The sequence below is a fragment of the Dreissena polymorpha genome, chromosome 16 (genome assembly GCF_020536995.1).
Source record: "Dreissena polymorpha isolate Duluth1 chromosome 16, UMN_Dpol_1.0, whole genome shotgun sequence".
In the NCBI taxonomy this organism is placed as follows: domain Eukaryota; kingdom Metazoa; phylum Mollusca; class Bivalvia; order Myida; family Dreissenidae; genus Dreissena; species Dreissena polymorpha.
Window position 1 is genome coordinate 24,432,660 of NC_068370.1, and position 17,053 is coordinate 24,449,712.

At 35.8% G+C, this 17,053-nt stretch overlaps 1 protein-coding gene and 1 long non-coding RNA gene across 3 annotated transcripts in view; one reads left to right on the top strand and one right to left on the bottom strand.

Annotated features, from left to right (window-relative positions):
* Window positions 1-17,053, top strand: part of LOC127862002 (cell cycle checkpoint protein RAD17-like) — a 147,257-nt gene that overhangs the window by 113,372 nt on the left and 16,832 nt on the right. Inside the window, exon 12 of the mRNA XM_052400856.1 lies at window positions 16,246-16,392. Within this exon, the coding sequence (XP_052256816.1) occupies window positions 16,246-16,392 (147 nt within the window). The remainder of the gene's footprint in view (window positions 1-16,245; window positions 16,393-17,053) is intronic.
* Window positions 1-17,053, bottom strand: part of LOC127862012 (uncharacterized) — a 95,993-nt gene that overhangs the window by 46,530 nt on the left and 32,410 nt on the right. The gene's annotated exons all lie outside the window — the stretch shown is intronic.

Below are 17,053 nucleotides of genomic sequence, written 5' to 3' on the forward strand. Positions count from 1 at the left end.
CGAGTTTAATGGAGAGCGACGATCGTCATTCAACCGCGCGTTGTTCGACATACTGTCGGGCGACAGCAGTCCACCCCTCACACCACGACAGTCCGTCCCTTGACGCTTTGTCTGCACCCAAAACCCGTGCCAGGAGACTCCCAGACAATCTGCGACGGTACCAAGATCGTCTGGGCACCAGTAGGACATGTGCAATCCAAGACAGAGTATGGGACGGTTTCAGAAGGTCTCCCAGACCAGCTGGGCACCTGCAGCAGACTCCAAGACAGTCTGCGACGGTGTCAAAACCATATGGGCACCTGCAGAAGACACCCAGACTGTCTCCGATTGTGCAAGAGAGTCTTAAGGACCGGCGTGGCACCTGCAGGAGACTCCCAGACAGTGAGCGACGGTGACAGTCTCCAAGACCGGCGGCGAACCTGCAGGACACTCCCAGACAGTCTACAATGGTGCCAAGACCGTCTGGGCACCTGCAGGAGAATCCCAGACTGTGCCCCAAAGTCTCCAAGGGGCACCTGCAAGAGACTCTCAGACAGTCTGCGACGATGCCAAGACCGTCTTGGTACCTGCAGGAGACTCCCAAATGGATTCAGGTGGTCTCCCAGACCGTAGGATCTCCTACAGGAGATTCCAAGACAATCAGCGACAGTGGCACCGTCGCAGACTGTGTGGAAGTCTAGTGCAGGTACCCTGACGGTCTTGGCACCGTCGCAGACTTTCTGGGCGTCTACTGCTGGTGCTCTGCCGGTCTGGAAGACTGTCTTGCACCGTCGAATACTGTCTGGAAGTCTCCTTCAGGTGTCCAGACGGTATTGGCGCTTTCGCAGACTGTTTGGGAGTCTCCTGTAGGTGTCTCGGAAACTGTCTGGCACCGTCGCAGACTGTATGGGAGTTTCCTGCATATGCCCAGACGGTCTTGGTGTCGTCGCAGACTTTTTGGAATCTCCTGCAGGTGCTTCACCGGTCTTGGAGACTGTCTTGCACTGTCGCAGACTGTCTGGGAGTCTCCTGTAGGTGTCAACGCGGTCTTGGCACCGTCTCAGACTGTCTGTGAGTCTCCTGCTGGTACCTTGAACGCGACGAATGGTCAGTCTAGTGCATTCCTCTTTATGTCCCGTAGCTTTTTTTTACATGTTTCAGCTGTCCTCAATTCCTCGGTCACCAATGGCCCGTGCTTTCCCTCCAGCAGGTTCTTGTTCTCGATAACAAGCTCTCAAAGGATATTTATCTCTTTTTGCGCCACGAATGACCCTGACTCGAATCGTTGCTGTCATCGTCTTCCATTTTTCGCTTGTATTTTCGCTGTCAAATGTTGATTGCGTAAGTCATAATTTTCCTTAAAATAGCGACCACCACAGTCGACTGACCACACCGTCGTGCGACCACTGTAACGGCAACCTGCTCCTTGTACAGGACAAGTGGTCAGTCGGCGGCCGACTAGCTTCCGTCAACCACACAGTCAACCGACTACAGTCGGGTTTTGTAGTTTTTCATTAAACCGGACACCCCAGGTGTAACAGTTGCACTTACCTGTTCAATTGACTGCCTTTTAAGTTGTTCATTCAATGCTGGTGACATTATGTGACTATATAAAACAATTGACAAATGTACACAACTGAGTCTATATAATCTAAACATCACCAGAACTTTTATCTAGCGGTGAGCCATCCATTTGAATACTTTTTCATTGTTTTTTCTAAATAAGGCGCCCTTATGTCTCATTGCTATGACATTTGGTAAATGACGTCATGTATCGTTCTAATTTCTTGGTCATTATTTTTGGTCAGTCACGTCGCTGACCGATTTTGGTCACTGGTGCCCAGAATTCTGGTCATTAATGACCAGAATCTTGGTCACTGCCCAGCATCTTGGTCACTGACCAATTTTGGTCATCAGTATTGAACAATAAGTCAAAATAGAGGGCAGTTGAGCGAAAGTCAAGATCTAGATGGACGTAATTCTTGTCGAGAGACGGTCATTCATTTTTCGAAGTAAATACCTTTAAGTCATAATCACATACGTTTTGTAGTAATAATCCATTGATATGAAGATTGTTTACATGAAGTAACACTGCTTTTGGAAGCGTTTTTAACACTTTTATTGTATTATTTACATAAATTCTGAATGAACGCAGAACTGTCTGATTGTGCGTCACATGTGTAAATCCATGTTAACACTACCCTAGTATAATTACCGGGAAGCTGGCGGTTAGGAATAACTTACATTGTGTCACTCTCTAACGTCATTAATGACCAGAATCTTGGTCACTGCCCAGCATCTTAGTCACTGACCAATTTTGGTCATCAGTATTGAACAATAAGTCAAAATAGAGGACAGTTGAGCTAAAGTCAAGATCTAGAACAGACGTAATTCTTGTCGAGAGACAATCATTCATTTTTCGAAGTAAATACCTTTAAGTCATAATCACATACGTTTTATAGTAATATTCCATTGATATGAAGATTGTTTACATGAAGTTACACTGCTTTTGGAAGCGTTTTTAACACTTTTATTGTATTATTTACATAAATTCTGAATGAACGCAGTACTGTCTGATTGTGCGTCACATGTGTAAATCTGTATAAACACCACCCTAGTATAATTACCAGGAAGCTGGCGGTGAGGAATAACTTACATTGTGTCACTCTCTAATGGTTGTTTATTGCGATTATTGTCTTCCCACGAATAAATTATTGTTTGAACGTTTATTTTCGACTTGTGCCATATTTCAAAACGGATGGAACAAGCGTAACACCATATTAACAGCTATTTGAAAGCTATAAGTAATCAAGTATTTAAAACGGTACTACCACAAAGCAGAGGTACGTAACAATATTTTATAAATCTGTCCTTCAGTAATTTGCATCAAATGTATACAATAAATAGAGAATTTCATTGATGACAATGCTTGATGTTATAGTCAGTGTATTATCTGTTTATTTAAAGAATTGTTTATATGCAACAGTTCTTAAAAGGCAGCATATAACAGTTGGGCTGTTCATCTGTGTGTGTTTCTTGATTTTGTCTGGAAATTCTTGTATCGGCCATGAATGCATTACATTTTATTGATTGAAAAAAATAAAATGGCACAAATGTAAACCAATACAAAAAATGTGGGCCTGTGACACCTGTCTTTCTCAAGCTTAGATCAAGGTCAAATTTAGAGATTTTTAAGGTCAAATTTTGCAATAAAAAGCTTGAAAAGTCTTGTCTTTGCTACAAGATTACTATATATTTATGGATTTTCAGATAATTTCGCAAAATGTAATCCCTCATAAAATGACATTTGAATGAATGACTTGTCTCTCTACTACAAAGGTAAAGGTCACATAAGGTTGAAGGTCAAATTTAACCATGTCTGTTTTAGCTAAAGTTTGCCGTATATTGGATGGATTTCAAAATTACTTTGCACACATGTTAACCATCAAAAGACAACATATTGCATGTAATTTCTGTCTTACTACCTCGAAGGTAGAACCTGCACTTTTTAAAAGTTTGAAAGTGATTTCGAAATACATTTTGGATTTGTTGATGCTTAAAAAAGATTTAACTGTTAAATAAAATCCCTCCTTGTCTGAATTATTTTCTTGTTGCTTAAATAAGTTATCAAAATGTAATCCTTCATAAAATGACATTTGCATGTTTCACTTGTCTCTCTACCTCAAAGGTAAAGGTAACATAAGGTTGGAGGTCAAAGTTTACAATGCCTGTTACAGCTATCAGTTTGCCATATATTGGATGGATTTCAAATTAGCTTTGCACAACGTGTCATAAAAATGACATGTTGCAGGTTAAACTTGTCTCTCTATCACAAATGTAAAGGTCACCTTTAAAGATTGAAGGTCAAAGTTGAAAATTCTTGTCTCAGTATCTGCTATAATTGTATTCTGGGGCAAAAGGTCATCAATTTCAGATTATTAAAGTCCCTATAACGCTCAAAATCAACAAAAAATTTGTTAAGTATTTCGTAAAATAAAGTTAACACCTTAACAACCAGTGTTCTTTATAGCAATAGCCAAAATTTCAACGCTAGATGTGGTATGATTACATAGATTTTTGTAGATACAAAATTCTCGTTTTTATTTATGTGTGGCCACAATTAATTCCCGCGAATATATCTATTCATACGACACACCAACACCATTTTAGAGTCCATGTGTCGTATGAATAGATATGCAAAACAATAATAAAAACGAGCATTTTGTATCTACAAACATATATCTTACCAGAATACATCTGACGTTGAAATTTCGGCAATTACCATAAGGAACACTGATTTTTAATTGGTTAAGTTTATTTTACGAACAATTGTACGAAATTTTCGTTGATTTTGAAACGTAATGCTACTGTAATCTGAAAAGAGATAAGAGGTCACCTTTGGCAATAAAAAATCTCAAAGACTCTTGTTTTAGCCTCATCTTAGGTAAATATTAATTGATTTTAATGTAATTTGGCAAAAAATATAAGCCATCAAAGAAGGCGGGCTGTCAGTCTTTGCGATTGTCCAGATATTGGTCTTTAAATTCCTGTTTTCGCCATATCTTTGTTCCTTGCTGATTAATTTGAAAGATGACTGCACTTACGTATAACTTCAAAGCCAACATGTAGCTTGCAACACTTGTGTTTCTTCTAGAGAGGACACAGTCACATTTAGAGTTCAAAGGTCAGATATGGCCTTGAAATAGCTTGAACTTCCTTTGTCAGACAGTACATTGCCGTATATGTATGGGTTTAAGATGAGAGTTTACAGGTTTTGCTCTCTGTTCTACCTCACAGGTCAACTACTCTCTTAGAAGTTGATGATCAAATATGAAATACCTGTATTAGCCATAACTTTTGCATTTGTTAGATGGATTTTAAAATAACTCGCACAAACATAAACAACCATCACATGACATGATGTGTGTATCACCTCTTTATCTGCCTTGAATGTCAAGGCCATGCATAGAGGTCAAAAATCCAATTTGAAAACTTTTTATACCCCCGAAAGAGGGCATATAGTGATCGCACTGTCCATTTGTCTGTCCGTCTGTCTTTCCGTCACACTTTTGCGTTTAGGTTTCGAAAATTGCTCATAACTTCTATCTCACTTCAGATGTAACCTTCATATTTAGTATGCATGTTTATATGAACAAGGCCTTTCCATACGCACACAAATTTTGACCTGTTTGACCTTGAACTTAGGGTCCGCGTTTAGGTTTCGAAATCTGCATTAGGTTTCGAAAAAAGCGTTTTTCGGGGGCATATGTCTTCGGACGGAGACAGCTTTTGTTTTAGTGACACCTTTGTCATATATTGACATAAAATAACTTTGCACACATTTTTACCAGATAACTTTGTCATATATTGACATTAAATAACTTGACACAAATTTTAACCACCTTAAGATGTTGTTTAACTCCCATCTGTTTGCAACAAAGCAATGTGTAAATACAACAATGTTCACAGTTGATCATTCTTTATTATATCAATATTGTACAGAGGAAATCATCATAATATAACAACAGTATTTACACATACAGCACACATTTAACATTTGTTTAACCGGACTAGTCCTTTTTATGGCCATTTTGACCCTAACTGTAGAAGTTCTGTCTGGTGTGGTACTTCCACCAACTGATGATGTCAAGGATTCTTTCATCTGTGATGCTATTGCTGGTATTCTGCCAGCTTTCAGACTGGTTTCTGCTATATTTTGAGCTTCAAATACATATAATATGCATTTGTATTGTAGATCAATGCAAATTATAATGTGTAAAAAGTACTTTTTCCCATTGATTTATACTAAGACTAAACTGAAACTTCACTGATAGGGGGTTCAGGTCACGTGACGTTATCGTGTAATCGGAGTGGAAATGGCCAGAATTACTGGTGTGAAATAAACCGTTTTTTTACCGTTTCAAAGATTGTTTCATAGAAATAAAGGTTATCTATTATAAAATTAATATTTGTTTTAACTTTAAATGACATTTTTAAACTATAACGAGTTTTAGAAACCTTTTTAAACTTTATCTAGAAATGCGCCGATTCGACGACGTTCTGCATGTTTAGTGTATTACGGCCGCGGTTTAATCTGTTCTTTAAGAGGTAGTCGTTTTTTTATTGGCTATCCGGGAGCTGTTTGATGACGTATCGCTTTGTAAAGCCAATGAAATAAAAGATAACACTCCAAGCTACATGGTGATATATTTTCGCATGGCGTATGACCTTTAGAAGTTGGTGAAAATGTAAACAGAAGAAAGTCATCGGAGAATTTTACGGTAAATAGCTTGTATATTCTTATTGAAATGGTTGATTTATCAATTTTAATTATTCCTCTCGTGATTTAAACCAGTATTTTGGTTTTGTAATGAGTAAATCCTTCCGGAATTGGCTTTATTTACATGCATGTTTAGTGACCTTTACGGCCGCTGTCTCTCTGAGCCTGAGGTACGAAATTTCGCACCGCTGTAAATTCGCACTCGTTGTAACGTATGTTATTGGAGTATTAGATTTATAAATATATTGTCTGTGAATTGTTTCCAGTTGTGTATAAAAGTGAAGAAAAATAAATATATTGCAGTTTTTGATTAATTTATTGACGATTTGAATGAATTATTTTTCAGTTAAATAAGACCTTTTCAGGGACTTATGTCATGAAGTTATGACTTATCGTCTTATGTCAATACTCAATAGACTGTATTGTTTGAGTCAAAGATTAGGTGTCTTAAAATGGCTGGGATTTTATTAGGTACATTAAATTCCACATTTAATTGTTCTTGTTTATCTTTCACTTTGTTTGTTTTGTTTATCTTTGTGTTCAAATATAAATAACAGCAGACTTGTGATGCTCACATTCACAATAAAAAGTATAGATCAAGACCTAAATTTATATCATAAATGATGTCCCGGGAGTTTAATTACGTCGTTAAATATGCTTGATTTAACAAAAGTTAATCGCTACGTATGTCATAACTATTTTTATCCTCGTGCGCATGCATAAACGCATGCATTTTATATTAGTTTTCAACCTCCAAGTATTCGTGATATAAATAAAAGGTCATATTCGTGGTAATGTAATACGGAAATAAATATATCCTTCTATAGATATAATTAATAATATCATTTTGATGATTTTCTTAACTTATATCCAACCATAATTTCTTTTTAATGTATTAAATGGTATATGTGCTCCTTTGGTGTATCTTTTTGAAATTGACAAGTTTGCTGTTATTTATAATTGCGAGTGAAAAAAAATTGAAAGAGCATGGTTCTTTGTGGTTAATTCTTTTTGTTTCAGTTCCACATGTTGTGGATTGTGACTGTGGGCAGTTGTGACCATGTTCTGTTTTGAAGAGTCGAGTAGTAAAAAACCATGAAGCCATCGTGATGAGCCATGATGTGGATATAAACAGGGCTATTTTTAAAAAAAAATTTCTTCACATTGATAATTTGTATACATGTGCTGCTGGTCGGGACATGTAGAAGCATAACTTACAACTTATAATTTAATTCTGAAATTGAAGAAAATTAACAAACTAAATTCCTAAGCCTAGCATGCTAGGCTTTTAGGTTTAACTTACTATTGAACATTTAAGTAGCAGTGATTCACTTTAAAAAAAAAATTACATGACTTTATTTACATACTTTACCATAAAATATTTACATAACATTCCGTCATGCGTTTAAAAGGCCCAGTTGTTTCTGATTAATACTAGCCCGTGTCTAGCGTGCTATATTTATAACTTTAAAGCCGTCCTGCTATTATGACACAAGGCGTGCCAATATGACAAGACCGCACACACCAGTTTAATATTTAACTTTTTAGCTATCGATGCGTCTATTTTTGCCATTTCAGAATCGCATAACCTTGATACCGGGAAACAGGCCTTGACCAACAAAGATGTTATCACAGCTTTTGAACAATTTTGTTGCGGGAAAATTACTTTTAAATTTGAAGGGACTTTTTGCGCGTACACTATTGTTAATACACTGTTGTTATTGTACCTCATTAATTGTTGGTTGCTATGGAAACAGCTTTCTGCATAACCTTAAGTTTCACAATATACCATTCTCAGTAAGAGAAGTCATTTGGAAGTACATACTTATGAAACCAATCAAACACTTTTCACAAATACCTTTTTTCGCACTTTTTAAAAAATTTGGGTGTTTTGACTTGTTTCTATGGCAACCCTTTTCACTATTCTTTGCAAATAGATGCATGTACATGTCATGTGCAGTGATGTATGGTTATCAAATTGATACTGTTTTGTGCTGATTATGAGTATTGGGATAAGAGTTTTATTGAACCTTAATTATTTACAAATTGCGTAGTTTTATGCTTTCAATTCTTCCTTTTATGCTTTTGATTTTGGTTGCTATGGAGACAGATTCCGTAAAATGTTGCTAAATATTATTAGTAATGGTCTTAACTTTGCAAACCACCATATGTAAAAGTCTTTTGTCTTTTAATTGACAAAAAATCTTTAATTTTAGCAATTTTCATATTGTATGCTTTTATTACCCGTTTCCATGGCAACGTTTTTTTCTGTTATATGACTGGATTTTCGTAAAAAATTGTCATAACTTGTTAAAAAATATCACTGATCTAATAACCTTTCTAAAAATGTATACTTTATTATGCATTTACTGAATAAGCTTAGCTGAAATAACATTAAAAGAACAAATTTGCATTGTTTTGTAGTATTTCGGTGCCATCTACCATAGTACTTCCCATTATATAATTGCATAAGAACTGCGCACAAAAATCCCTAAAAACGAGATCTTAAAAATTCCATATCTTAAAAAGTATTTGTGCTATAAAGATGATATTGGTCTTGTTTTGAAGGTAATGATATTCTCTATCCAAATAACGAGAAAAACACAACAGATTCAGTACATAAAAAAATAACCTGAACCCCCTATCACTGACAGTCAAGTCTGTTCATGGGAGCAAGAAGTGATCTTAATGATCTTAGGTGAGCTATTGTGATACCCTTTGTCCAGATAGATTGATGCAGTGTGCTGCCCGGTTCCGTTGTACAGTTGTAGCTTCTTATTGCTCTACAGGCAACAATTTTATCAACTCTTGATGAAACTTGGTCATAACATTTATCTAAGCTAAGTTTCAATCTGGGTCACATTTGCTTTAAAACTAGGTTACCAGGTTATATCTTAGAAAATTCTTCTTGACACTCTAGAGGCCATTTTCAGGATTCAATATTGATGAAACCTGGTCTGAATGTTTGTATTGATATTGTCTAAGCAGAGATTGAATTTTGGTAATATGTGGCCAAAAATAGGCAACCTTTTGAAATGTCATGTGATAGGATTGTTTTGTGCCTGGATTCTTATTTACCTTGAAGAAAGTTGTAATACAGAACAAAACGCAAATGGTTGTTATAACTCATATTTATTGTATCTAATAAGTCTAGACTAAATAATATGTATCAGAGTATTTAACCCTGAAATATATCTGAAAGTAGTAATATCAGTACATTAGTCATCATAAGGATCAACCTGATTACCTTGCCCAAACTAGTTGGAAGGCCAACCTTAAATTCCATTCTTAAATGAAGTTTATATACTGTGAAACCATTATTATTCGTCAGACATTAATTTTCGTCTTTTTCGTCCTTCGACCGATGGACGAATTCAAGATCCTAACGAACAATCATGTCCCATATTTGAAACAAATAAGACTGAATTACCGTAGGCATGAGGCATTTAAATCCAGCGAAATCCACGCATATACACAGGGCTTGAAATAAACACTCGCACACTCGCAAAATGGGAGAAAAAAAGATTGCAAGGTAAGTTATAAGCCAGTAGTATTTTTTGCAAGTAAAGAAATAGTGAAAAAAAAAGAGTTATATTGATAAATGCGTTCAATGGCGTGAACGCTAAACCGAAGGTCAATTTTTTGAACGTCCGAATACCCATATGCGGAAGCGCGCACCTTGTTTGTAGACTGGTATACTTATAGTACAGATACCCGGATGGTATTGATGCAAAGAACATAAAACAGTAGACTATTCACACTCAAGTTAAATCTGGTTTTGACACAAAGAGGTGTTCATTATACATTGTACTGACAACTGACATTTCCTGTAAAACGCGAATGCAATAAGGCTGTATCGAATGCGTTGACTTCGTTTAGGTATAATAGTGTTGATTAGCGCTAATTGTTAACAACTTTATTACCCATTGTGTGTATTGTGTTTTTCAGAGGTGTTGCAGATTATACAGCCAACACACGGCGAATCTGGATTAAAGACAATACTATTAAACGCAATTAAAATATGACGATGTGTGATCAACACCTGACTGAAATATATTCTGCGCTTTTATTACAAATTAATAAAGAACATATTGATTTGTGTTTGGTTGTCCGTGATTGTAATGGAAAAATACTAATTGGCAATTGGCTTCGTTGTTTAAAACACTCTTTAACCGTTATTCAGTCCCACTTATCCGCTAATCAATAACAAAGAACGTGTCAATGACATAAAATAATAAGGGACAGTTACTACTAGTATCACCTGAAATAACAGACTTGTTAATTGGCATATACCAAACAAGGCCCACCTCCTGCAAGTGACTACCAAGTGTCACCCCTCTTTCCCCAGCACGATTTTTTCGCAACCGCGTATTACTTGTATTACAAACATTACAAACAAAGTGGACGCTATTTTTTCAAACCAGAAATGGACGAATTTAAGTGCTTACGAAATAGTCATTTTTTTAAAAAGGACGAAATTTCGTGCTGACGAAAATAAATGGTTTCACAGTAAGTTATTATATAAACTTTATTTATACTTATACTTATAATAGTTGCAACATAATACAAAAATAATAATAATATCGATGAAATCAATATTATATATAAAAATAAGTATGTTTAATATGTGAAATAACATTGTAACATACAGTGAGGTAATATCACGCTGTTACATTTATTTAAACCTTGTAATCACTTTAGAAGCTATGCCCCAAAATGTATTCAGAACGATAACCTTCACAATGTCTAGGCAAATGCAAAAACAATTGTTTTTAAAGACAATTAATTTAAGGTCACCTGGTCAACTTAAAAAGAATCTAGGTACCACTCAGGAGGCCACATAAATTAGTCCATCTTGATGAAATTTTGTAAGAATGTTTATCATGACAAAGTATAGGCCTACTTTGAATCTGGATCACGAGCGTCAAGAAATGAAGTCACCATGCGGGTCAAACCTGAAAAACATTATTTCGACTCATGGTGCAATATTTATGACTCAATCTTTTTGAAACTTCTTAAGAAATTCTGAATGTTTTATCGTTATAATACCTTGATGAAGCTTGAATCTGGGTCCTTGCCTCCAAAACTAGGTCACCAGATCAAACCATTTCTTGAGGCCAAATAAATGACTCGGTCTTGATAAGACTTGGTTAGAATGTTTATTTTGACAATATGAAGGCCATGTTTGAGTCAGCAGACCTTGAAAATTGCTTGAATTTCAAGGTTCTCCTTGAAAAGTGCTTATAAAGGCTGTGGAGTGCTTAAAAAGTGCTTATTTGCATATAAAAACTTAAAAATGCATAAAAAGTGCTTATTTTTGGCTTCAAAAGTGCTTGAAAAATTAGTAAAAATATTTAATTTCCATGAGTTCGAAGTCTTGTTTTTTTTTCACCATTTATGACTGTTCCGATCTGTTCATACGGGCAGGTACTGGATCGGTATGGGTTGGTACAGGTTTTAGAACATAAGGGAGGCAACTACTACTTATCTTCCGCCAATTGGTCTTCTTCATGTTTTTTTGTACGCTTTATGCCATTACGGTGCTGACAAGTTGAAATATGCCAGCGAATAAGTGCATTTTTCAAAAAGGGTTGCTTTTGAAGTGGTGGTTTACAGCGCCGATTCTAAAGTCAAAGCATCTCGTAAAGGCAGAACAGGTATAGAGATCGATAGTATAGGGGTATTGGCGTTAAAAATCCATCAAAAATGCAGTTTGTGTGTGAAGCAAATTTATTCAGACGTACTGCAAAAGACAAAAGACAAAAAAGTTGCACTTGACTGAAATAAATTAGATGATACTGTTAAGAAACTGCAATCTGCTTAAATGAGTGCGCTCAGACTCTCAGTCTAACATATACAGTACACTATTGAAACCATACCGTAAAAAGTTGTGTATAAGGCGCACTTTTTTACCCCAAAATTTCATTTTAAAAACTTGATGCGCGTTATGCACAACTACAGCCATGCCTAGACATTTTTTCGCTGTCAGTTACCCAGTAGCGGTAATTCGCATCATTCTGTTTTCCGGTGTTTTAACTGTAACTATGTTAATAATAGTGTTATATTGACGATCTGAATAAGATGAACAAACATTATTAAGTTAACATATATATTTTCTATCTTTTTTCAGGTACGTACAGAGCATTGAAATCAAATAAATTTGAAGAAGAGAATGAAAAACGAGGAAGCCATTTTTATTTAAATGTTATTGTTTACTTTTCCCACAATATTATACCCTACTGTACTAGGGTTACACAATTTATTTGGGGGCACTTGTCGATTTACAATAGTATGTCGGCAAGGTATTTCCCGATATATTTAAGATTATTTTTCTTGCTTTTCAAATGTGTTAATAAAATTGATGCTGTGTTTGTTTACACGTTTTCATACGTCTTGTCAAGATTGAGGATGTGATTATTGAGCAATTTGCGTCACCTGTCAAGTTTTGTGTAGCTGGGCTATTATCAAAACATGCGAACCGGCAAACGGCTTCACACCTCCATTGTTTGTTTATCGCCGGTAATGTCGTGATGGTGTTGAGAAGTTTGAGTCGTTAAAGTCTCCTGTCAATTTTAGACACTCGAAAAGAACGCATGATATCGGCATTGTAAATAAAACGCGCGGTTGTGAATTAGTCATGCATGAATAACCAGGTGACAATACCAATCAATAATGTCAGTTTCTTAGTTATAACTAATCCATCCGTTATGTGTACTCCACGATAAAATCGTGGACAGTTACTTCGGAGACATATGATGAAAACCTTGATGGTATCCTCGTGGAAAGTGTGCATTTCATGCATAATTCATCTAAATCCAAACATTTATTTTTACGCATAATATGATTTAAAAAAAACACCAACTAGTTGTATCGTTATCGTCTTAAAAATAATTTATAATTGAAGCAATAAAAGAATAAGTAAGATCGGCAATGTAAATATAACGATTTTCAGTTAGCCTGCGGTACGGAATTTTTCCCCCGATTTTTTTGCTTCAAAAACTTTTTTTCCCGATTTTTTAGCTTTCAAAAGTAGATGCGCGTTATACATAAATGCGCGTTATACACAACGTTTTACGGTAATAGATTTTACATGTACATGTGTACCTGCTGTAGAAAATTACTTAATAAGTATAATTTTTACAAGCTTCAATTAAAACATGGCATTTTATATTATGTTTGAACTTAACTTAATTAAAGAAGTTGCGAGATTCTGTATATTTGTAGTTTTCTATTTTTTCTTCAGAATTAATTTGTAGCAGATGCATAATTGTCTTTAACATTTTGTAGCAGCTATATTATACCACTTGAATATCTATTACAAACATTTAGAATACATATTCAATACAAATAACAGGTTTTTTTGGTATGTGTAAAGTCTTGGTCAATTACTATATCATAATGAAATATCTTACTTTTGATTAAACAGTTGTTACTGTAGAAGGGTAGTGCAGACTGTTGAAATTCACATAGAATGTTAGGCAAGAGGAGACCAATTTAGTGCAAATATTGTCAGTATTGGGCTCAGAATAAAATACAGTTTTTAGTAGGTCGGACTAAAAAATGCTTGAATTTGGATTTTTTCCCTTGAAAAGTGCTTAAAAAGTGCTTGAATTTCATTAGAGAAAATCTGTATGAACCCTGATCAGGGTTGAATGGTGTCAACCCCATCAATTGAAAGGCAGCTAGTTTCGAAATATAAGCATTTACAGGTGAACATTTTTGTCGCCTACCGGTGAAACCGGATGGAACTTATGGTTTGCGCTCTGTCAGTCAGTCAATCAGTCTGTCACACTTTTCTGGGTCCCGCGATAACTTTAAAAGTTCTTCATATTTTTTTTATGAAACTTTAAACATGGACAGATGGCAATATGGAGATTATGCACATAATTTTATTAGCTCGGCTGTTTTTGGTGAAAACCCGAGTTATTGTCATAGCTAGCTTGTCGTGTCCGTCGTTTGTCCGTCGTCGTGTCCGCCGTCCGCAAAACCTAACATTTTGTTAAGGTTTTGAACAACGGCTCTAAAATCAAAGTGCTTCCACCTACAACTTTGAAACTTTATATGTAGGTGCACCTTGATGAGTTCTACACGCCACACCCATATTTTGGTCACTAGGTCAAAGGTCAAGGTTTCTTTGACCTCTAAAAAAATGCTCCTGCAGCCAAGCGTGGCATCCGTTATGCTGTGCTTTTGTTTTAATCCTACGTCAAGAATTATGGTTTCTATGGCAACAAATAGACTTGAAATATTCATATTTTTTCATGAAACTTAAAACATGGATAGACGGCAATATGAAGATTATGCACGTCATTTCATTTTGTTCCTACGTCAATAATTTTGGTTGCTATGGCAACAAATATACTAGAAATATTTCTGAAAATGGTGGAGTTTCACCGGTAGGGGACCATATTGATTTGCAATAGTCTTGTTAATCCTGATTCATGAGGTTTATGCTTGGTGTTTGGCAGAAAGGCAAAATGCAATCAGTAACCCTTGATTTATTTGGCTGCTGTTAAGGCAACCGCCCATTACAGAATTTGACATGTTTTGGGCTCGAACCCGCGACCATCCACTTAATAAGTATAAATCTTAAACCACTATAGTCACAGATATAATATTTTGTATAGCTTCTATTGTTTACAATCAGTTTAAGTAACTTTTAAAAGGTCATTTGATATTTTTAGCTCACCTGTCTAGAAGTGACATGGTGAGCTTATGTGACCATGTTATGTCCGGCGTGCGTGTGTGCGTGCATCCGTCAACAATTTGTTTGTGTAGACAGTAGAGGTCACAGTTTTCATCCAATCTTTATGAAATTTGGTAAGAATGTTTATCTTGATGAAATCTGGGTTGGGATTGTATTTGGGTCATCTGGGGTCAAAAACTAGGCCACTAGGTCAAATGATAGAAAAACCTTGTGAAGACAATAGAGGTCTAAGTTTTCATCCAATCTTTATGAAATTTGGTCAGAGTGTTTATCTTGATGAAATCTGGGTTGGGATTGTATTTGGGTCATCTGTGGTCAAAAACTAGGTCACTAGGTCAAATCATAGAAAAACCTTGTGTAGACAATGGAGGTCACAGTTTTCATCCAATCTTTATGAAATTTGGTCAGAATGTTTATCTTAATGAAATCTGGGGTGGGATTGTATTTGGGTCATCTGGGGTCAAAAACTAGGTCACTAGGTCAAATAATAGAAAAACCTTTTGTAGACAATAGAGGTCACAGTTTCATCCAATCTTTATGAAATATGGTCAGAATATTTATCTTGATGAAATCTGGGTTGGGATTGTATTTGGGTCATCTGGGGTCAAAAACTAGGTCACTAGGTCAAATAATAGAAAATCCTTGTGTAGACAATAGAGGGCACAGTTTTCATCCAATCTTTATGGAATTTGGTCAGAATGTTAATCTTGATGAAATCTGGGTTGGGATTCAATTTGGGTCATCTGGGGTCAAAAACTAGGTCTCTAGGTCAAAGTTAAAAAAAAAACTTTTTTTGTAGACAGTAGAGGTCACAGTTTTCATTCAATCTTTATGAAATTTGGCCAGATTGTTAATCTTGATGAAATCTGGGTTGGGATTGTATTTGGGTCATCTTGGGTCAAACACTAGGTCACTTGGTCAAATCATAGAAAAACCTTGTGTAGACAATAGAGGTCATTGTTTTCAACTGATCTTAATGAAATATGGTCAAAATGTTTATCATGATAATATCTGATTTTGGATCATATATGGGTCATCTGGGGTCAATGATTAGGTCACCGGGTCAATTCTAGTAAAACCTTGTGTAGATAAAAGAGGTCACAGTTTTCATCATGCCTTAATGAAATTTTGTCAGAATGTATTTATTAATGAAATCTGGCTTGGGATTGTATATGGGTCTGATAGAATTTAAGTTGATGTAGCAAGGTAAGTCATGAGAGCGATTCAGGGCCATCATGGCCCTCTTGTTCTTAATGGGATCAATCATTATTTTTTGCAGGAAGTGGTTGAGAAGTGTCATCTGTCTGGGGACTATTTCAGCTGTTACCTGCACCAGAACTACACAGACTTTTTTTCCAGTGTTGATGATATCGTGTTGGCCAGCGAATACCTCAGTGACTCTGACTTCTTGACCATGGACTGGGCAGTGCGTTCATATATGATCAGGGGTTTAAACTCCAAAACATTTTGTTATTCAACTTTTAGGATTGTGTACCCTATGCTCTTAGTAGTTTCACCTGTTGTTGAGCTGGACTAATCGAAGAAAATGAATGATTTTCTTCTTGCCTCAGCATTGACATTCCTGCTTGGTTAAGACTTTATTGGCAATGCTAGCTTAACATTTTTCAAACTGTGGTTAACAGTTTATTTCATAAAGTAATATATTGAACTAAGAATTTCATACTTACATACTTAATTTTACCAGTGCATGAAGTTAGCACTTGGGTGGAGTCAAAGACATAATGGGTGAAAACACTTTTTGCAAAGTACTGACTACTACATTACTTGATAGTTACAACAATTACACTGTCTTAATTGACTCAATGTTTTAGAGCAGCTGCCACAGAAATGGAGTGCTGTTTTCACACAAAAAATTCTTTAAGTTCTAAATGTAAATATGTGAATCTATCAATGTTTAAGTGATTGCAGTGAATAATATTTTGTTATAGCACATAGCCAATTTGTTCAAAACAACACAATAGCCAAGAAAAGACGATTTTGACAATCAGGATACAATTGATTTTAAGATATTTATGAAAAACAATTTGAAGTGTAGATTCAGGGTACATTTTTGGCAGGGAATTCTG